Source organism: Barbus barbus (genome assembly GCF_936440315.1).
Source record: "Barbus barbus genome assembly, chromosome: 17".
In the NCBI taxonomy this organism is placed as follows: Eukaryota; Metazoa; Chordata; class Actinopteri; order Cypriniformes; family Cyprinidae; genus Barbus; species Barbus barbus.
The window spans coordinates 18915973-18938921 of NC_136745.1; the positions used below are offsets into that span (position 1 = coordinate 18915973).

The window sequence follows — 22949 nt, forward strand, 5'->3', positions numbered from 1 at the left end:
TAATGAAAAAGAAGAATGAAGATCTATGAAGAAATGGATGATTTGGATGGATGGATGACATGCTGAACCACTTATTGACATCTTTTACCCAAACAGAAGTCTGCTATTAATGTCTGCAAACAGAAGTTACATTTTTGTAATGGCTAGATCGTCATCGTCAATACCTTTTGTAAAGACTTTTGAGGCAATTTTCATAAAATATGTATACTTTGTATTGTAATTGTATTAAGGGCTTACTGAGAAATTATCGAGAAAGAATTGGACTAAAAGTGAGACATCCATTCAAAAAGGTCTGTCCTGAAAAAAGACTATCATAGTGTCCTAAAAGATTTTAGTATTATAACTTACATGATCTTTATTTATTCCTTCACTTGCTAGCTTGTACTTATTTGAACAATGCCTGAGACTTGGTATTACAAGCACTTCCTCTGTCTGTTTGCCTCTTTAAGATGAATCGCTTTATGTATTCCCCAATCGTAAAGCGTCTGCAAAATGACTAAATGTAAATATACATAACCTAAGACAGTATGAATCAGTCTGATAGATAATCAAGATGGTTTATCATGTACATTGCATTCACTGTTTATATCCTTGAATCTGTTTTTACAGAAGATGCCTACTTTTTTTGTGAAATTTTATTCATTTTTACCTTTTTAAAAAATATATAAATCCGTTTCTTTTTAGCCAATTTATACTTTTTTGGTGTGTGATGGTTATATGGGTGATTCTTAGACTATGGGCACTTTTATGTACTTTGGTCATATTTTTAAAAATACATATAATTTTGGACAAATTCCTCTTTCTTTTTCAAACTAACAATAAAACCTCCTTAAAAACTTTTTACTACCTCTCTATTATGATTTTTTCATACTTTTCAACCTCCTTATAGGTATCAAAATCACTGTTTTCTCCTTGTCGCACACCCAGGCTTTTTAACTTCAACAATGAAAATACAGTTTAAAAATATGACTTATCTGGTAACTATTAATATACCTAAATTAAGCACTAGTAAAATAATTAAAATACATTATAGTATTTAATGTGAGACCACTATCAATATTACTTTTTATACAAAATATAGCTGTCGCACAGTATTAGTGTCATTTCCACCACAACACTGTAATGTCTCTTTAAAAAGTTTGTGTGAGAGATTGTTTAGGTGGTTTCTATGGAAATGTTCAGAGACATCAGAACACATGTTGGACATGGAGGCAATTTTACATTTTCATCAAGAACAAAAGAAGAAAAATCAAGGTAAATATTGCTTGATCAGTTAATATATTTATTCTACGTCATTTCCAAACATGCTGTACCTTCAAGGGTGTTTTTAAAAAGTTAACAATTTTAAGTTAAATAAGAGTATTTTGCATACATTAAATGCTAAGTATTAATTCAAAGCTAATCAGTGAAGCTATCTTCCATCTTGTCATGAAAAACTACAGAAATGTCATTTCCACCACAGTCATTTCCACCACACTGCCCTCTGTGGTGGAAATGACAGCATGTGGTGGAAATGACATTTATGGTTACAAAGTACAATTTATATAGATTGCAAGAGTAGATTTGTGTAATACTTTTTATATTATAATAAATTACAATACTTTTTATATTTATATTTATACAAACCCGATTCCAAAAAAGTTGAGACACTGTACAAATTGTGAATAAAAACAGAAAGCAATGATGTGGAAGTTTCAAATTGCAATATTTTATTCAGAATACAACATAGATGACATATCAAATGTTTAAACTGAGAAAATTTATAATTTTAAGGGAAAAATAAGTTTATTTTAAATTTCATGGCATCAACACATCTCACAAAAGTTGGGACAGGGCCATGTTTACCCCTGTGTGGCACCCCCTCTTCTTTTTATAACAGTCTGCAACGTCTGGGGACTGAGGAGACAAGTTGCTCATGTTTAGGAATATGAATGTTGTCCCATTCTTGTCTAATACAGGCTTCTAGTTGCTCAACTGTCTCAGGTCTTCTTGTCGCATCTTCCTCTTTATGATGCGCCAAATGTTTTCTATGGGTGAAAGATCTGGACTGCAGGCTGGCCATTTTAGTACCCGGATCCTCCTTCTACGCAGCCATGATGTTGTAATTGATGCAGTATGTGGTCTGGCATTGTCATGTTGGAAAATGCAAGGTCTTCCCTGAAAGAGACAACGTCTGGATGGGAGCATATGTTGTTCTAGAACTTGGATGTACCTTTCAGCATTGATGGTGCCTTTCCAGATGTGTAAGCTGCCCATGCCACACGCACTCATGCAACCCCATACCATCAGAGATGCAGGCTTCTGAACTGAGTGCTGATAACAACTTGGGTTGTCCTTGTCCTCTTTAGTCCGGATGACATGGCGTCCCAATTTTCCAAAAAGAACTTCAAATTTTGATTCGTCTGACCACAGAACAGTTTTCCACTTTGCCACAGTCCATTTTAAATAAGCCTTGGCCCAGAGAAAACGCCTGCGCTTCTGGATCATGTTTAGATATGGCTTCTTTTTTGACCTATTGAGTTTTAGCCTGCAACGGCGAATGGCACGGTGGATTGTGTTCACCGACAATGTTTTCTGGAAGTATTCCTGAGCCCATGTTGTGATTTCCATTATAGTAGCATTCCTGTATGTGATGCAGTGCCGTCTAAGGGCCCGAAGATCACGGCATCCAGTATGGTTTTCCGGCCTTGACCTTTACGCACAGAGATTGTTCCAGATTCTCTGAATCTTTGGATGATATTATGCTCTGTAGATGATGATAACTTCAAACTCTTTGCAATTTTTCTCTGAGAAACTCCTTTCTGATATTGCTCCACTATTTTTCGCCGCAGCATTGGGGGAATTGGTGATCCTCTTGCCATCTTGACTTCTGAGAGTCACTGCCACTCTGAGAGGCTCTTTTTATACCCAATCAGCCAATTGACCTAATAAGTTGCAAATTGGTCCTCCAGCTGTTCCTTATATGTACATTTAACTTTTCTGACCTCTTATTGCTACCTGTCCCAACTTTTTTGGAATGTGTAGCTCTCATGAAATCCAAAATGAGCCAATATTTGGCATGACATTTCAAAATGTCTCACTTTCAACATTTGATATGTTATCTATATTCTATTGTGAATAAGATATAAGTTTATGAGATTTGTAAATTATTGCATTCCTTTTTTATTCGTAATTTGTACAGTGTCCCAACTTTTTTGGAATCGGGTTTGTATTATGATATTATTTTTTTCTAAATTATACTTTTAGATTCATTTATTTCAGACAACAAAAGAAAGGTCACAGGCCTATAGGGACAAAATAAAAGCTGACCCTATAAAATATGAAGAAAGACTTAAAAGAGACAGGGAGAGATACCTGAGGAAAAAAGAAAAAGGAGTAGTAAAAGCAATTGCAGATCTGTCAAAGCGGGACTTGGAACTTTCTGGAGGCTGGCCACGGAAAAGGCCCTGCTGATGGTATAGGAGCAGCAGTGAAAAGAAGAGCTGATGACATCATAGCTAGAGGGAAGGACCTACCAAATGCTCAGGTGTTCTTTACAGTTGCTCTTTACAGAAGATGAGTGTTAATTTTTTTTGTTGCATCATTATATTTTTGCCTTGCCATCAGTTGTGTCAGTTATTTACAGTATGCACTGTAACCGTTCATCTGTGAGACAAATCAGTTGTATACATCAAACTCAGCACTACACTAAAAACAGTTGTGGTTATGTTTAATGACTTTGTGAATTGATTTTTCTGAGTGTGATGATTTAAGAGTTTTTCTAATAAATATCACTGTTTCTCTACATTCACGTTAATTCATTGTCATTTCCACCACCACCCTGTCATTTCCATCACCACACACATTTTTTAAAAATATTTAAAAAGTTCTCATCACACATTAAAAATGTATCCACAATTTACGAGATCCTGCTCTACTTAATATAAAAATTCAAGTTATTTATTTTCTAATAAGCTCTTGCCCACACCAATATTAAATTTCAGAGTGTGACAGGTGTACAGTTCAGCATTTGGTCCTTAGGCCAGTTAATTTATCTCATTGACAAATGTATAATTATTGTACATTGTGGACAAACTGATAAAACTAGTTACAAAAATGATCTTAGACAATTCTTGAGTGGCATAAGTTATTATGTTTTTAACTAACAGCTGTATATTGAGATGTGGTGGAAATGACATTTGTTCATTGCAGGTCGGAAAAAATGTAAAATATTAACAATTTCTCTTGTAATCTAAGTTTGTCCTCTTACAGACCTTAAAACTAGACAAATTATTGAAACTTATGAGACTGTATTACGTAATTTTTGAACAAGTTTTTTTTATTCAACTTCACAAGCCTAAAAGTGCCCCTAGTTGAAGAAACGCCCATATATGGAGAAAAATGTGCATGATGTCATACCTGTTGCTCAAAAATGGTTGTCCCTGATGTTTTTCAACCAAATACATGAACGAAATCCTGATCAAAACACGGGGTTATATTAATATATTACTAAACAAGTTAGTTTTGAATAAAAAAACAGCGCTTTGTTAAGCTAAATCAGTCAAGCTGTCCTCTCTCTACCTGAAGGCTAACTGAAAAACAGGGAAATATTTCATTTGACCATAGGTCATTTAAATGCCATATGTATTTTTAAATAATTACGAATAAGCAAGCGATTTTCTTTCATGTACCAAATGTTTTTTTTTTTTAATACTTTTGTTGACAATGACTTTGGATCTACAAAACGGAAAAAAAAAAAAAAAACCTGTTTCTGAACATCCAGCGGTCTCTTTGTAAATTTGCTGAGGCCTCCTAGTGTTGAGAAGCGCTTCTTGGATTCCATTGGCTTTACCGCAGCGCCCTCTAATGGTGCTCCCTAGTACTGAAGTGGGATGACATCCAGCCCTTCCCCCCTTCAGCATCTTCAGCAGGACAGTAAAGAAAGCTGGAGCGGGACAACGGATGCCAATCGAAAGGAGACTTTACCGAAGATGGCCTCGCCAAGAACAATAACCATTGTCGCCCTTTCCTTTGCACTGGGTCTGTTTTTCGTGTTCATGGGTACAATTAAACTCACACCAAGGTTAAGCAAAGATGCCTATAGTGAAATGGTAAGTGATCGTCGCTTAGCAGCATCCATATAAGCAAATGACGCTTCAGCTGAAGGAACCGGCATTGTTTTAGGAGGGGGTGCGAAAGTAACTGGCTGTTTTTGCATTTTTCTATAAAATGCCCGCTAGTGCCTTGCTGCCTGTTTGTGTAATTAAATGTAATGTATTGATGTGTCGGTGAATATAAGATAAACTCCATTTAATTCCATCCATAATCTTAGATATAAGAATGACATAATTAAAATGCTGATTATGAGTCGAATTATGTAAGATAATTGAATTGAGCGACTGAACAGCGCATTCTATGCACATCCGCAACATTGTTTCATTACCGCATAAATAGGTCAATTATGACATCACAATGCGCATCATCTGTATGATAAACAGAAGAAACGCTCTCAGATTATTTGGCGATATCGTTGTAAAACAATCCTTTTAAAGCAGCTCATGGTAAAGCAATGGCGCCGCTTTCCAGCAAATTCTATCTTCCATCTGCAGGTGCAGCAGCTGATGACATAGACACATTCAGATATATATATATTTAATAAATTACAGTACAATTCAATGCAATACAGTTGAGTCAATATTAGCATTAAAATAATACATGCATTTGCATCTGTCTGTCTGTCTGCCTGTCTGTCTGTCTGTCTACCTACCTACCTACCATATGCTTTCATCTGTTATGTTTTGCAGTGTACATAATACATAGTTACATGTGTTCTTATAAGTATTCATGTTAAATATTCTTGACAAAAATATAAATTTTATGTTTCCGTTCACTTTCCAGAAAAGGGCGTACAAGAGTTATGCAAAGGCCCTTCCAGCATTGAAAAAAATTGGTGTTTCTTCTGTACTTCTACGCAAGATTATTGGTACTCTTGAGGTGGGATGTGGAATTGTTCTGACCCTTGTTCCAGGGAGACCAAAAGACGTGGCCAACTTTATTCTTCTACTGGTCATGCTAGCCGTGCTATTCTTCCACCAGCTGGTTGGAGATCCTCTGAAACGCTATGCTCATGCCCTGGTGTTTGGTATTTTGCTGACATGCCGGCTGCTCATTGCTCGTCAGGGTGAGGACCGGCCTGAGAGGGAGGAGAGACGAGAAGAGCAGATCACTGCCCAGGAAAAGAACAAAGTCAAAGTTTCTTAGCTCCACAATTTCACAAAGAGCGCCTGGCAGCAGATCTGTTTCTCTGGATAGTAGAGAAGGCGCATGGAAAAAAAAGACAGTAGTCCCAAAAGGTGATTTATGTTCCACAGCTACATATCAGCCGCCTGAAAACCAGATCCTTTACCTCATGTCTCACCTGTAAACTTCTTATTTAAAATACAAATATTCAATTTGGACAATCACCATTGTGGCAACTGTTTTGGCTGTGGTTTTGCAACAAAAAATGAAAGTACTGTTATTCCCTGCTGTATTTATTGTTATTATTATTTTGGCCCTGCATTGAACTATATCCAAAATGCCACATTTAAGATTATACTGTGAAACAGGTTTCTTCAAATGTCAACAATTTTTGTGATGGTTTATTTACCTTTGAACTACTGTCGATGAATACTATATAAAACCGGTTCTGTTTACATTGAGATTGATTTTTTTTTTAAAATTATTAATAAATGCTGTACATCATTTGTTAAAATGTTCGAGGCAGATGGTAGCTGTTCTGTTGCCTCAATCTGTTACAACCATCAAAACTGAAAACATAACAGCATGTAAGTTCTGCATAACATTATTCTTTTTTTAATTTGCATATAATAATATTTCTTTGTTTATCAAATTAGATTTTCTAGTTTGTCTCTGAAAACACAAGTCAAATAAAAATTGTATCCTTGGATTCCTCTTATGGTTGCTTTCTTCTTTTGAGTCATAGAACTACCACATTTTTTTACTCTTTTTATTACTAAAATGGATTTTTTTTTTCTTCATGTTTTTATCTACTGTATTTTCTTTAGATCAATTTGTTCCTTTATACTTTTCCTGAAAATCCAGCACTGCTAATTTGAGATGTCTTACCAATTTTACATACTAAATTCAGTTTATGCATCATAAACTGGAGAGATGAATCAGGTGTGTCAAATAAGTGATACACTCTAAATACACAGTGCTGGAATGAGTAGATCTGAGAAACTTGTCTGATATGTTTGGATGTATACTGATAATTTGCTGTTTGTAACCAAGTAAAAATACCTAACAGAGAATCTGGCCTGTGTCTAAACCTTTACCAGAATGCCCAGCTAGTTCATGAACTGAATTGTGCATTCTTAGTTTACACAGAATGAAATATTACACTTTTGATAGTGAGAGAAAAAACTGATGTTTGTGCATGCAGATGCTGACAATAAAACCTCTATGCAGTTTATCATGGAGTTTCGTGACAGTATTAAAAACACATCTTGTGATTTTTATGTCTTGCTCACTTTTTACTAAATAGATTTGAATATGAAATTAAATGTTTCCATCAGCACATTCTTGTCCAAAACAGACTATAAAATCAACCCTATTGATTTATTTGTGCTAATACTGTAAATCATGCAGCATATGCTATTTAGTACATTTAAGCTCAATGCAGTGTAAACAAAAATAAATATCCTCAAACATAATTATCCTTACAAAAAATAATTTCAATGTTGCTCTAAAACCTCTATATACCTTTCAGCAGTCATAGTGCCATCCCATAGTGCCAGGCAAGCTGCCCATACTGTATGCAGTTATGCACCCCCCTACCATCAGAGATCCTGTGTTTTGAACTGAACACTGGTAACACGCTGGAAGGTCTCCCTCCTCTTTAGCCCGGTGGATACGGCGTCTGTGATTTCCATCAAGAATGTCAAATTTGGTCTCGTCTGACCATAGAACACTTCCACTTTGAAACAGTCCATTTTCAATGAGCCTTGGCCCACAGGACATGACGGCGCTTCTGGATCATGTTCACATATTGCTTCCTTTTTGCATAACAGAGCTTTAGTTGGCATTTGCAGATGGCACGGCGGATTGTGTTTACCGACAGTGGTTTCTGAAAGTATTCCTGGGCCCATTTAGTAATGTCAATGACAGAAGGTTTTCGGCCTTGTCCCTTACGCACAGAGATTTCTCCAGTTTCTCTGAATCTTTTGATGATGTTATGCACTGTAGATGATGAGATTTGCAAAGCCTTTGTAATTTGACGCTGAGGAATGTTGTTTTAAAGTATTCCACACTCTTTTACGCACACTTTCACAAATTGGAGAGCCTCTGCCCATATTTAATTCTGAGAGACTCTGCCTTCTTCTTGTTCTTCTTGTTGCTTAAAGGTCGCAAACTTATAAGTGCATTACCGCCACCTATCTCTCAAATGTTCCATTGACACTATCTACAATCTCCTGATTAACTTACCAACCCACATTCAAACACCCTTGATTCTTGCACACACTTAGGATCTTCATAGAGCTTCATCCGGCGCTGCGTGTTCAGCTGACTCTGCCTTCTTCTTCTTCTTGCTTAACAGTGGATTGCAGACTTATAAGTGCATTGCCACCACCTATCTCTTAAATGGACCATTGACACTATCTACAATCTCTTGATTAATCCAACCCCCTTGGATTTCCTACAGTACATTATAACATGTTCAACTGTTTTATTAACGTTGCATACCTCACATAGCCCTGTTAGATGTTTACTTATTAAATGCATTGTACTGTTCAACCTTGTATGCCCCAATCGCAACCTTGTAATCATGTTCTCCTCAGTTCTGCTCCAACCTGATACTCTTCTCTTATCCACTGTTGATTGTATTTGATACAAATGCCTACCTTTGGTATCTATGTCCCAATACTGCTGCCATAATTTCCAAATATTCCTTTTGATAATTGATTTAAATTCTGACCTAAGATGAATCTGAATATCAAGAGAGACTCTGCCTCTCTAAGACATCCTTTTTATAATAATGTTACAGTCCTGATGTCAAGTAACTTAATTAGTTGCTAGATGTTCTCCCAGCTGAATCTATTCAAAATGTCTTGCTTTTTCAGCCCTTTGTTGCCCCCGTGCCAACTTTTTTGAGACCTGTAGCAGACATCAAATTTGAAACGAGCTCATTCAGTGTACAAAAGTGTAAAATTTCTCAGTTTAAACATTTGTTATGTTCTCTATGTTCTATTGTGAATAAAATATTGGCTCGTGCGATTTGAAAGTCTTTTAGTTTTCATTTTATTCAAATTTAAAAGTTGCATGGATCATTTTAGGGGAAGTCGTGGCCTAATGGTTAGAGAGTCGGACTTGTAATCCGAAGGTTGCGGGTTCGAGTCTCCGGCCGGCAGGAATTGTAGGTGGGGGAAGTGAATGTACAGCGCTCTCTCCACCCTCAATACCACGACTGAGGTGCCCTTGAGCAATGCACCAAACCCCCAACTGCTCCCCGGGCGCTGCAGCATAAATGGCTGCCCACTGCTCCGGGTGTGTGTTCACGGTGTGTGTGTGTGTTCACTGCTGTGTGTGTGCACGTTGGATGGGTTAAATGCAGAGCACGAATTCCGAGTATGGGTCACCATACTTGGCTGAATGTCACTTCACTATAGTATCAACACACAGTATGTATATAGTATGTGCCCTTTTTTCTTTTACAGTTCTTACCATTATACCAACCAATCTATTTATCAAATATATTCAACTCAGTATCTTAATGTCTCAAAATTTGGTCTGATAGTCCGCTGTTATATTTATATATTATAATATTTTAATTCATTTTCAACCACTTTGACCGCGCCCACCCCAGTCCAGTAGGTGGCAGACAAGCACTATGTTGTTGTTTCCAACCACTATAAAATATCACACGAAGTAGAAAAGCGGCTCAGTAGTTTATTTATTTATTTATTATGCCATACATCAGAACAATACAACGAGAAACATGTATAGTAAAAATAGAAAAGATGAACAACATTAATATAATGAAACAGTGCCAGAAGACAGTAACAAAATATAATCGACTAAATAAAGAGTGGCTCAGTAGTGCTCTGAGTAGTAGCCTACCAGTGATACCTTGGAAATAATAATACTAGTAATAATAATTGTATATTATACAATTATTATATTATATCTATATACATAGACAGACAGTCTATGTATATATATATAGATAGATAGGTAGGCTATTTATTTGAGTGTGCATCTAATTTGCATTGTTAATGCTCAAAACAGTACACAACTGTTCATGTTTTAAGAACGATAAGTGCTAATTACGAATTCAATGAAAAAAAAGAAAAAACAATTCTGAAGCACAACCATATATTAATAACATCTTTGTTGCAGTAAAACTGTTCCGCTTTCAGTGCCTCCCGCTAGTGGCAGTACAGGAAGTGATGCAGTGCGCTTTCAGTGCCTCCCGCTAGTGGCAGTACAGGAAGTGATGCAGTGCGCATGTCCAAACGGTCGCGGCAGATTTGGCGTTTGGTTTGAATGCGTTACTTCAGCGACCGAGACAAACACGCGAGAGAGAGCAAATAATAATATAATGTAGCGAAAAATGGCCGAATTATCTAACCTGACGGGGTTAGGCTCCGAAGCGTCCGGAGAAATAGACTCCTCCGTCTCTGCGAGTAACAGAAGTTTGCGTTTGGCAGAAAAAGAAAAGAGAAAAGGCGAGGCGGATCCCTTCGGTCTCGCGGTGAAGTATTTGTCTCAGGGTAAGTGCAGCATAAAACATTATAGAAACGTATTACAAAAACTATTTTACAGGGTTACATTACAGTTTAATAGTAGGGACGTTTTTTATTTAATTATTGTTCCTTTAGTAATTCTGATAATGACTCTGGACGACTAAAAGTCTGTTGGTCTTTTGTTTATCTTTGTGAGGGTGTCGTCATCAGGTACTATATCGCATCTAAGTGTTATAATATCTGTATTTTTGTATGTTACAGTGGAAGCTGGCACAGTAGTCCGAGGGAATGATGAGCTGGAGAGGAATATGGTGGTGGTGGAGACAGTGGCTCTCAGTAAGGGTCTTCCTCCGGGGGTCATCACAGTGCTACTGGACTTGGCTTTAAGCCTCAATGCAGGTAAAATAATTAGGGGATGCACAGATTTCTTCAGCTGTATTTGTTTACATTATTACATGAGCAGGAATTCATCATGAGAAGCATTATAGCAATTAGATCCCAATCAAACATATCAGCTGTTGCTCATCCTCATTCTGCTGAGTGCCTTTAGTGTTATGGCACAGATGATTAAAATCAATTTATCCAACAGGAACTGGGAACTGTACCAGGGTGCTGAAGTTTCTCATACCTGCCACAGTGGTGCCGCAGGAGGCCATTGTAAAGGGGGTGTCATGGCTGTGTGTAGGGAAAATGCCAATGAATGCACAGGTAAGGGCTGTCGATTCTTTTTGCTTCATAGGTATCAAAATTAAAGTCAGAAATGAAAATGTATCCATTTTCTAAATACATGTTATAAATCTTGAAAGATTCATCCATATATGTTCTTTATTACTTTTTCCTTAAATTTAAAAAATGTAAATTTTTAAATTTTTGTCTTTTTAAAATGTTATTATGTAAATAAAAAAAAATATGTATCGTGTCTCTGACTTATGGTGGAATGACAGACTTCTCTCTGTTTATATATTTAGGACTTTGACAGTTATTTAGTCCCCCCTTAAACCCACCTCTGCAGGCTCCATTTCATCTGACTCCATTTTTTTTTTAATGCAGCACCCACATCTCAAAATCAAATCAACACCCGATGCATAGAACCTAGTCCCTGTCTTTTCTTTTAAGGTTCTCTTTGTCCGCTGGGCACTCACTGTTTTTGACCTGATTGACTGCAAAGACGACCTGAGATCTATTTATGGCTTCATTTTTAGCTTTGTGACGGAAGAAAATCTGGTTAGTTGTGCTTTGCAAAGTTTTTTTTTTCTATTTTAGAATATGTCCATGTTTTAAGTATACTGCATATGTTTTATAATGGTATTAAAAAATGTTTTTCATTTTAATTTACTAGGCTATTTTTTTTTTTCCCAGTGCCCTTTTATTTGTCACTTGTTGTACCTTTTATCCATGCGGGAACATGGTGAGTTGTTGACTAAGTGGTTTAATTTTTTTTTCTCTGTAAATTCTGTAATTGTACATTATTTTCTTGTTATTCAGAATTTATTTATTTTTATATTTATTTAATTTTTTTTTCACTTCCATAGTTCATCCGTACAGGGTCAAGAAACTGTTGGATATTCAGGCCAAAATGGTAAAGACTATATTAAAATAAACACTTCAATATCCTTTATCATAAATATAGCTTAACTGTAGTGGTAGAGAAGGTTTCTTGTAATTTGCTGCGTTTCATATGACAAGAACTTTGTGCTTCTCCCTTTTTCCTATTAGGGTAGACAACCATTTCTCACACAACTTCTAGCACTCTACAAAGTGTTCCGACCAGACCTAGTGACGCTCTCACTTCCATCAAGAGTGAGGGTTAGTGTATCCGTTACTGTTTTTTCCAGCAGAGCTTTGTTCTTCTGCCAGGTGTTTCAGACTCTTAGACTGCAATTTTTTGTTTTTCAGACTGGATTCAAGAATCACAACTCCACCTGGAAAGTGGCTCTTAGTGCTGTGCAGAGGAAAAACAAGGGTGCCGTTTTAGTTGACCAGATCCTCAGCCTGGATGTGAAAGAGAAGCCATCCTCCAGAAAGCGGGTAAGATGTCATCTTTGTAATACCGTAAACAGCTTAAGAGAACACTGACTTGTCAACTAAAGGCTGATTTACACAATTCTTTTTTTACATATTTTAAAACCGTAGAAATTAGGGCTGCACAATTAATCAAATTTCTAATCGCGATTACGATTATGGATATCACGATTACATAATCGTTCAAAGCCGCGATTACAAAAAAAAAAAAAAAATTTTAAATGCCCACTTGCATTATTCTGTGTGCTTAAGAGGTGTTTACAGCGCGTGGTTTAACACACTGGATAAAATACATTTTGTCTAACTGATAGTCGTTGTCACTCTGTTGTGCATGATAGATATGTTAAACGCCAAACGTGTCAAAAGCGGAACAAAATAGAGGTACTTGTTTGAACTGTGCGTCACACTGACCTTTTATCCGCTCGCCTCAAAAGAAAACAGCGCAGCGCGAGCTTAGAGCGAATGCGTTTATTACAGTGACCAGTCGCGATCTCGCGCTAAACAACGCTGTGAAATCCAGTAAGAAGCACTCGAGTTCAGCGCAGTTCTCCAGTACAAATCACGTCTCATTAATTTAAGCTAGTTTAAAGCCAAATAAATCAGAGCTGTTATTCTCATCAACACTGATGCAGAAAGCAGCAGAAACAGTGCAACAACGATCCAGTTAGAAGACGTTTCAATCCACAAATCACCCACATTTACCATAGTTTTACTGTAGTAACACTAACGGTAACTAAATAGCCCTACACCCCTTCTAGAACCCTTCGTACTTCTTCACTGGGTCTTCTCCATACACCCACGGCTAGTTTAACCACCATGGGTCATAGAGCCTTCAGCCGTGCTGCTGCTCGCCTTTGGAACTCACTCCCAGCTAACATACGTAATTTAGACTCTCTATCCCAATTTAAAGTTAAACTTAAAACTCACTTATTCAGAATAGCTTATCCTACTTGATGACTGCCTACACTCATCTAGAGTTTATTATTTTTTTCTCCTCTATCTCTTTCTTCTAGTCTATTGTTATTTTACTGTGGTTATTTTGTAACTGCTGCTTCTCTTTTTTTTATTGTTGTTTTATTGTACCTGATGTTCGGTGAGCTTGAGTGGTTTGAAAGGCGCCTTAAATCAAATGTAGTATTATTATTATTAAATATGTTAAAGGAGTAATGGAATATAATTACATTATTTTGGTAATTCTATCAGTTGATGTGGATTTGTAATTGACTGAATGTCTTTAGGCTACTGTTCTTCAATGCAAACACATAGAAACCATATAGTTAGGCTACTTTTTTTTTTTATCATGACAATGAGGTGCTGTTCTTTTGGTTATGTATAAAAGATGAGGCTGTTTCACAATGGTACAGTCAAATGTGCATCTGCATCCCAACTCAAAAGCAATAAAAGTTCAGGAAGAGTGTTTTCAGCATCTTTTTAAATAAGTATTTTATATAAAAAAATATGGCATGTAGCTTCAAACAATGGCATAAATCTGTTCACAATAATCGTTATTAATAATCGCATCGCACATGCAACTAGACTTTCATATTGGTCCAAACACAGTGCACCTTTTTGCCAGGAGACCAATGACCAAATAATACTTCATCCACCATGTTGTTACTTTGTTACCGTTACGTGAAAATTTTGTCAGAAATAGTAGGTAATTCAGGTACTTTTCACCTACTGGTTGAAAGTGAAAGTGAAGTGACGTGTGGCCAAGAATGGTGACTGACTTGGAATTTGTGCTCTGCATTTAATCCATCCAAGTGCGCGCACACAGTAGTGAACACACACACACATTGTGAACACACACCCAGAGGAGTGGGCAGCCATCTTGCTGCGGCGCACAGGGAGCAGTTGGGGGTTTGGTGCCTTGCTCAAGGGTCTTACCTTAGTCGTGGTATTGAGGGTGGAAGAGAGAGCTGGTTATTTACTCCCATCTACAATTCCTGCCAGACCTGAGACCCCGGGTTGAAACATTAGGCTACAACTGCCCCATATGACTACTATGAATATATGGATACTATGAATTTGAACATACTATTTTCACATACTGTTTTTTTTCACTACAACATATTATGGAAGTAGGCATATTCAAATGCATCTTATGTTTTAAAATTGGCACTAGTTGACTTTTGGCAACTAGTGTTGTCTCCTCCAGACTGGAAATTGGGGCAGAAAACTGGCATTATATATCTCTTAAATATGCAAGTTCTGAAATTATATGAATGAGTGACAAAAAGAAAATGTCACTTAAGCTATAAATTGAATGTATTTAATGTCCATAGAAACTGCATCACCTAGCGATACCTCCCTTGAGCTCGGCATTCGACAGCAACTCCAACAAGAAGGTGTTTCGCCTGCAGGAGCTCCGTTCCTTCAAAGAGCTACTGGAGAACATTCACAATATAGAGGTAATGCACATGTCTTTTTCTTGACAAGTAATAAAATAGGATATTGATTTCTTGGCTCTTTAAATCCAAAATGCCATATTGCATAATCTTCATCAAATTTACACAGATCTGCACTACTGTGGTTTGACCACTTGGTGGAGCTAAGCCATCACAAGACTGATCAGTGAGCATGTCATCAAGTCTCCCACCTCATTGATATTACTGCAGAATCTTTCACAGTAGTCAAATTTCTCAGATGTAAAATTAAATCTTAGACTTGTGAAGTCCCATATCAACACTGTTGTGTCTGTAAGTACTAAACGATATATTACACTCTCAATTGGCAAGTCATAAAATATTTACAGATTGGTTCCACTGACCTGATAAGCCTTATTTAATCTCTTTTAATGGTCTGCAAACACTTATGCTTTATTCTGCTTCACAAAATACTTCACAAAATGAATATCGTCATAGTGTTCCTGCACCACTTTTTAGGGTGTTTTTTGCAGTCTGCAATAGGAAAGGATTGAGAAAGAAGCTGGTGGAGTCTGTCATGTGGAAAAACATTTCAGTTGTGGCCATGGGGAAAGATCATTGATTCTTTCTCACTGTGGCAACCCCATCATTAGAATCAGTCATTTCTCAGATGAATGATACATTTGCTTGTTAATTACAGAAAGACTGAGCCATGTCCGTTGTCAATCTGTCACTTAGTTTTATTTATTTATTATTAGTTGAAGTCCCATATTGTGAGGCAGCTGTTTGTAGACTGACACAAATTACAGTTTTTGAAAAGAATGAGAACGTAGAATGGTGGAATGTGTTTCATCTAAACTGTTGTACTAAACTGTCAGTTTCAGTTCAGGTCTCAAAGGAGCCAGAAGTATGACTGAATTGGTTTATTTGCCTCCAGCTGTTTTGACAGCCTGGTTATGATATACTGTCTATATGTTGTGCAGATGCACGTTGTATAGCATATTGCAGCTTAATGTTGAAGTCATAACTTGTTTTCAGCTGCCTGCCCAGATGGGTTCGCTTCTGGGATCAGCTCTGGCTCTGCACTACCTGGACTGTGTACAGGATGAATCTGCCTTTCTGCGCCTTAACTTTTGGCTTGGACACTCATTGCAAGAAGGTAAATTTTCCATGTCATAATACCAAACCTTTTCAGGCTTATCTGAAGTTCTCTAGTCCCCCCCTGCCTTTATATTTCCCATTCCAGTTCAGAACCATAATGCAGTTTATTCTTGTATGTTTTTGGCAGAGTTTTTACTATGTCCTGTGGATGGGAGTTCTGACAACACTTCTGAAGCCTGCCGCTTCCTGAGCACCATCCTCTTTTCACAGCAGTTCCTTCAGGTACGACCAAGCAACAGAAGACAAGTATTACCCAATAGGAAGTTAACCTTGGCAGCCTCAAGGTTGGATGTTTAATATCAGAAACATGTGGCAGTTTATTCCTCAAACCCCAGGACACCTATCAATCTTTCTTTCTTTTCTGTGTTCCTGAATGATCTCCCCACTTGTAAAATCCCATGCTGAAAGGGTTTCTATTTGTACGTTGTTCTCAGGAGGGATTCTCCAGCACGGAGAGTTTTCTTTATAAGTTTCTGAGTGTGTGGGACGGCTGTCTACTCCGGCCGCAGATCCTGGATCTTCTCAGTGACATCCCCTTGATGCCAAGCTTCTGTGAGTGTCCCAATTACCTCCGCTGCAACCAGTGGAATTCAAGAAAAAACATTTCTGCTCTCGTAACTAATTGCATTTGCTGATTTAGTGACTTTTTATTTTTGTGAAATGCATGTAGCGTTCTAAAATATAAACGGTCCTTACCTCTAATGATAATGGCATTTCTATGTTGTATATTGATCAGATTACATATTTCATAGTTTTCAGCATTTTATTGGTCCGTGTAAGTAAAACTGTAACCTAACATTTCTTTTCTTCATTTATAGACATGCATAAACTTCTCTTTGAGCCACTGAAGCAACTTTATTTTACATCCACAGTATTTTTCAAGGTTTGTATGTAATTGTTGTTGTTTTCTTCCTTTCTGTTTGTTTGTATCAAGCCCGAGCATTACCGCATGAATCATTGAGGTTGTCAATGATTGCTTAAATCGTTCAGACATAAGTGAATTACTCTTTCTACACAAAGCCATAGCATCTTTACACTTCCTGGGATGCTATTTGGATTAGATTTTTTTTCCCCTCTTATCTGAATGTGCCTTTTCACATTGTCCTCCTCACAGTGTAGTGTCATCGAGTGTCTGAATAGCATGCTGGTGAAGTGGCTGACATGGCATTCCGTCAGCGCATCGGAGGGCGGTTTGGACATCAGTCTTAACAGCACCAGCACCATGTGAGTATACCAAAAATGTGAAATAAAACTTAGAAGTAAGTTAGTATTTAGCTAGTTGTCAACACTTTTTCAAAACCTATTTCAAAAATAAACAACTTTTTGCTGATGTAACCGAGGCTGTGTAGGCAGAGAAAATGGTATTAACCTATTATAATAATAATAAAGCCAAAAATACTTATCAAATCCTGGTAAAATCCCAGCATTATTTCCAGCTGACTAGTCTTGGAAACATGTTGCTTTCTAGTATTTAAATAACTTGCAAATACTGTTGTCTTTAATGTGACTTGCACTTTACCGAGTCCTCTGAGAGTTTTTAATGACTCTGTCAAAAACTCACCGTCTTGGAAAACATTGCAGAAATAATCTGAAGAAATGGGACCACAATCCAATGATTGTACTCTTTAAAAGTCTTGCCTGAGGTTTGCCACTGCAGATTTCTTTATATTTTATATTTAAAAGAGATCAATGAACTGCCCCTGTGGTCGGGTTCCGTCTGAACCTCGTTTACCCTAAAAGTGTTCTGTGGAACGGTGTGTAATGAAGTGCAGTGGATTTTTTCCCTCGCATGTCGTGTATTGCTTCTCTCTCGCTGATGATTTGGTTATTTTTTTATTACATTACTGAAGTGCACAGCTGAAGGAGAAATTATGATCAAGGGCAAAACCCTGTTTGACTGCGCCGGTGTGCCATGCATCAATGCGATACACCCATTATTCCCTTTTTCGCTTTGGGTCTCTGTGCTGTGTGAATTGTGTGGGTGCCAAGCATAGCACAAAGACACATCTGGTGTGTACTAGGTTTGATTTAAAGCTGATTTATTTTGTACGTTCTGCAAGGAAAACTCGTTTTTCACATGTTATTTTGTGTATGCTTTCTAAAAAGTGAGTGAAAAGAAAAATGCACTCCCCTTCCTAGGACTATGACCTTGTCTGGCTTCATGGACTCAGTTATGGAGCTGGTTCGCTTTGTGGGACTACTGGCATCTGAGGGACTCCGTCTGGAGAACTGCCATGTTCTTCTGCTCAACCAGACACTTGCTTTCTATGAGACGGTACACTCAGCTATGATTAACTTAATTAACATGATGTTCTTGGCAAAGTGACATCAACCGGAGCTCAATCCTGAGTTTTACTAAGATTTAATTGCTGATATTCTTCTAGTAGATTTAGTGCAACAAACCCTGCTGTTAATGTCGTTGTGCTAATGCAGACATTTTTTTCTCGTCATGTCTAGGTGTGTGACATGTTTTTGAAGTACAGTTTGCCTCTGATCATCATGCCTCCGGCTGGGGTTTTCTATCCATCTCTCTTTGCCACAGACTCTGTCAGCGTGGATAGGCTTGGCTACATCATGTACAGGTACTAAATGTGAGCTATAATAAGCTTTATGGGTCGTTTTAGCACTCTGGTCAATCCTAGAGATTTTCTGCTTGAGATGTTAGCCTGGCCATGCTAGATTAAGGGAATCTTCTGAAACATTTGGGTGAATGAACTGGGTGAGGGTTAGTTCCTCTTCATCGCATGTGCAGTTCCCATGGCAGTGGGACACCTGTGTGCTGCTGGCTAAACTGAGGGCAACAGCCTGAACCTTCATATGCATTACATTGCCATAGCCTGATGCCTGTAAGCAATAGATGAAATGAAGTCTGAAGATCCTTTCTTCTGCTTCGGCACGCAAACCTTCCAGTGCTTCTGTGAAGGCCTAAAGGGATATGTTCACTCGAAAATCAAAAGTCTACCATTTATACACTATCATGCCAATATAGAAGAATATCTAAGCTATTGCTTTCCATATAATGAAAGTTGATGGGGATTAATAGTGCCAAGCTCCAAAAAAAGACAAAGAAGCACAAAAGTCATATGAGAAGTTGTGAGGAACAGTTGTGTTAGGAATAGACCAAAATTGTTGCCTACTTATTTGCTAGGCTTTCATTTTAAGTGTATTACTATTGTGGGCTAAACGTGCTGAGGGAAGTGTCAAACTGGAAAATTCATATTCTCAAATAAGTTTACAAACCAGAATAATCACTCTTTTTGAAAACTACCAACATTAATTTCACAATTGTATTGTATATCTGGCTTCAATTATTCTATGTCTTTTTTTTTTTAAATAGAACAAATAATTCTAGTATAATATGTTAGCATTATTAATAAAATCCTGTTGTTATATCCTTTTCTCAGATACCGGAAGAATCTGACCTTGGCTAAGAAACAAGAGCAGCAGAGAGAGGTAATGAGGAAACTGTGTCATAAAACGAACACACAGCAAAATCATGAAAAGCCAACTGTGTGTATGCAAGAGGTTTTGTGTCTGAATAATTTACTCATAATGGGTAAATTAGAAAGACCTTCAAGCTGTGTTTTTAAGAATTTACAATGAAGCTCCTGGAGGCTATTGCTGTAATCCTCACCTTACCTGCTGGGGATGAAAAGTGAAATGGAGTCGTCTTGATTGAATCCCAGTGAGACAAAGCATGGCACTGTCATTGCAGTGAATAAAATGGCCAAATAATTTGATCACAGCTTTGCACTTTTATCATTTAAAATATATAGGCGACGGTTTTTATTAACTCACAAGGTGATTCTTGTCTTGCACAGTAAACCATTAGATCCCTTAAGTGGCACCAAGGTGTTATTGTTCCCACAAGCACTCTGTGGAATTTGAATGTACACTTTTTATTGAGCTGAAAATGTGTCTTGACAGGTGTTGAATTATTTAGTTTCATGTATAATATTTTCTCACATTACAGCAAACATTCCACATTAGCAGAAACACATACAAGGAGTTTAATCAGAACCTTCAAGCCATGGTGAACTCCATGTGGAACTCCTGGTGGTGCATCCCTGGTTCAGACATTGAGATTGACAAGGATCTCATCGCTCTGAGTAAAGTGGCAGAACCCTGGTGCCGTTTTGATCTCATCCACCACCCGGCGCTTTTCAGCTATGCCATCGAATTTCATCAGAGGGTGAGTGAGATTCTCACACTAGTGACATATAAAAGCATGAGAGTTTGTAATCGTACAGTGATACTTGACTGTCATCTCATTTGGAGCGAAGGAAAGGAACTTATCTGCGCAAGCTAATTAGATGATTATATTACATCAAGTGTGCCTTGTGTCACTACTGGGAACAGTGCAGCGTCCACTTTTCACTAATAACTTTAGTAATGGACAAGGAGATAAATGTGGTATTAATGTATCATTTATAGAGGATCCATTAATACAGAATCACATTTTATTATTCATGGAAGCTGTGTGAGACTGGAGTTTTCATCATCTTTAATAATACAAGTACCTTTTTTGGTCCGACTGTAACATTCAGCAGTGTACTACTGAGATTTAGAGCAAAGGGAGAACAATGAATATTTATGTGTTCTATTTATCAGTGTTGGCCGGAGAGGAAGAATGTGGATCTCGGTTCTATAAAGGTACTAACGTTTTATCTCCTTTTTATTAAAAACGGCTTATTTCAGGTCAACATGAGAGCATGTTTTTACTAACACGTTATATTCCATTTGCAATATTCTACACCGTAACTCTTCTTTTCATGTTTGCAGACCGGGAAGTACTGGAACTGGTATATGGAGTTTCTCTTTAATCAAGGCTTTGATGGCCTCAACAACTTTATTCGGACCAACACTGGGCACGGCTCAACGTTGAGTAGTCAAGAAGACGGGCAACCCAAGAGTCGGCCTTGAAGCTGGCAGAAAGTCCGGGTGTCAGGGGTGTTCATAAAACATGTATATATTTTATAGTCATCCTCCTTAAGAGGGCAGAAAGGAACCACTTGCATAACTGTAAATAGTATATGTACATTACAAGCCATTTTGTTACTTTCCAGTCTTTTCTAGTGTTGTGTATATTTTTAGCCCTTTTTTGCTTTTTATCTTTTGTGCACAGAAAACGGAGCTAAAACATTGTGATAAATTTGAAAAAAGAAAAGAAAAAAGACTGCTTTTATTGCCATCTACAAAACAAAATCCCATTATTTATAACGATCTAAAACTGACGATCAAAGATTGATTAATAGTCTTGTTTTTTATTCCTGTAAACCAAATGGGCTGTATATCTTTGATCGACCCGACATTAAAATAAATCCTTTGTTCTCAGATCCAACATGAGGTAAAGTAGTGTGGTGCAGGCTTTTGCCAATTTTTTTTTTTTTTTTTTTTTTTTTTGTAAATGATCAACTTTACATTAAACTGGACTTAGTTGGGGACCTGCTAACTTGCAGTGATTTAGAGCTATTGTGGGATATTTGTCTCAAAGTATAGTTGTATGGAGTCAATTTAATGCCATATAGTTGTGTTGAGCAATTCACACAACAAATCTGTTTTTAATATTTCAAAACGCATGGTTGTACTGATAAGGCTATTATAAAAAAAAGAATTGTTTAAAATGCTTATTTATAAACATTCAGTTTGTATTGTCATTATAAACATTTAGTTTGATCACTAAATCAAACGCTACAAAGACAGCTTCTTTAAAAATCAATAAAGACCATTGTTTTTCCACAGAAACACTGTAAGCATCCCCTAGGTAACTTGATCCAAGTGCATCCTAGGAAATCTCAGCATCAAGGCAGTGTGAGCAAAGCTTTACGTTTTACAGCCCGTCTCATAAATGTGAGCGCCTTCAACTCTGCATGACACGTCTTCGTGTTTATGAAGGGCTCTGGAGATGTCTCCTGAGGATGTGTCCTCTCTCTGGTCCGAGCTATTTTCAGCGCGAGCGCGTAACGATGCAGTCCAGCAAACTTCATCTGGAGTGAATGAAGAATACGCGCACACCTCCGGGATTACAGCTCATGCGTTATCATGAATTGAAGCAGGTGCACAACTTCAAACGATGAATTCTGCGAGCGCAAAACTACGCGATCTACCTTGCTCGGCTGATGTCCTTGTTCATGTATGAGAGATTATTCGTTCATCGCCGTCTGCCCGATCATCACTTCTCCACTCATCCCGCAGCTTTCCTCTTTTCATCTGAGCGTCCGTGTAACATGGAAATCTGAAGTGCACCACTTTCGCAGTTTCTCACCTTTTAAAGAAAAAGGTAGGACTTTATTTGCTGTACTTGACAAGTGTGCCGTGACGATCCCGCGAAGCCTTTAGTTTCAGTTTAGAGACGCGAGATAAATCAAGCTTGCGATGTCCATTATTATTAATGCAAACTCCTCGATCGGCCTGATGTGAAATGCCTTTCTTGTCTAACCGGTTAACACGTGAAGCCAGTGTTGCAGATCTTCTTGTCCGATGCTTTAAGAAAAATATCTTGGAAGTGTCGCTTATTTGACAGTCATCTGCCGGTGACTTTGAGCTGATTTAAGCGCGTCTATGTAACCTGCAGGTACGGTAATCGTAAAGAATGAAGGGTTCTAGTTCAGATTCTTATCGATTTCTCTTTCATTAGCTGTTCTTTTAGTACTTTGGAGGGAGAAATATTCATAGG

At 37.6% G+C, this 22949-nt stretch overlaps 2 protein-coding genes across 3 annotated transcripts; both read left to right on the top strand.

Annotated features, from left to right (window-relative positions):
• The first annotated feature begins 4581 nt into the window (after nt 1–4581).
• Nucleotides 4582–7473, top strand: LOC306882996 (putative acetylcholine receptor chaperone). Its single transcript, XM_079438039.1, has 2 exons — nt 4582–5090; nt 5878–7473. The coding sequence occupies exons 1-2, from the start codon at nt 4872–4874 to the stop codon at nt 6238–6240; spliced, it is 582 nt and encodes a 193-aa protein (XP_079294165.1). The 5' UTR covers nt 4582–4871; the 3' UTR covers nt 6241–7473.
• Nucleotides 7474–10445: 2972 nt separating this feature from the next.
• LOC306883079 (centromere protein I-like) lies at nt 10446–21627 on the top strand. Of its 2 annotated transcripts, none has more exons than XM_079438161.1 (20): nt 10446–10751; nt 10986–11123; nt 11314–11432; nt 11841–11948; nt 12084–12132; nt 12257–12303; nt 12441–12530; nt 12621–12752; nt 15032–15157; nt 16151–16271; nt 16401–16495; nt 16708–16825; nt 17092–17156; nt 17388–17497; nt 18413–18548; nt 18731–18855; nt 19678–19726; nt 20247–20465; nt 20885–20926; nt 21056–21627. In XM_079438161.1, exons 1-20 carry the CDS (start codon nt 10592–10594, stop codon nt 21194–21196), a joined length of 2190 nt encoding a protein of 729 aa, XP_079294287.1. In that variant the 5' UTR covers nt 10446–10591; the 3' UTR covers nt 21197–21627. The 2 variants fall into 2 exon arrangements, with proteins under 2 accessions (XP_079294287.1, XP_079294288.1); XM_079438162.1 differs by having other exon boundaries at nt 10486–10751; nt 12441–12524; nt 21056–21612.
• The last annotated feature ends 1322 nt before the right edge of the window (nt 21628–22949 follow it).

Coding starts and splice junctions, on each gene's coding strand:
- LOC306883079 (XM_079438161.1), top strand. CDS start 10,592: ATGGCCGAATTATCTAACCTGACGGGGTTAGGCTCCGAAGCGTCCGGA. Junction 12,133..12,256: donor TTTATCCATGCGGGAACATG/GTGAGTTGTTGA, acceptor TCACTTCCATAG/TTCATCCGTACAGGGTCAAG. Junction 18,549..18,730: donor CACTTGCTTTCTATGAGACG/GTACACTCAGCT, acceptor CGTCATGTCTAG/GTGTGTGACATGTTTTTGAA.
- LOC306882996 (XM_079438039.1), top strand. CDS start 4,872: ATGACATCCAGCCCTTCCCCCCTTCAGCATCTTCAGCAGGACAGTAAA. Junction 5,091..5,877: donor AAGATGCCTATAGTGAAATG/GTAAGTGATCGT, acceptor TTCACTTTCCAG/AAAAGGGCGTACAAGAGTTA.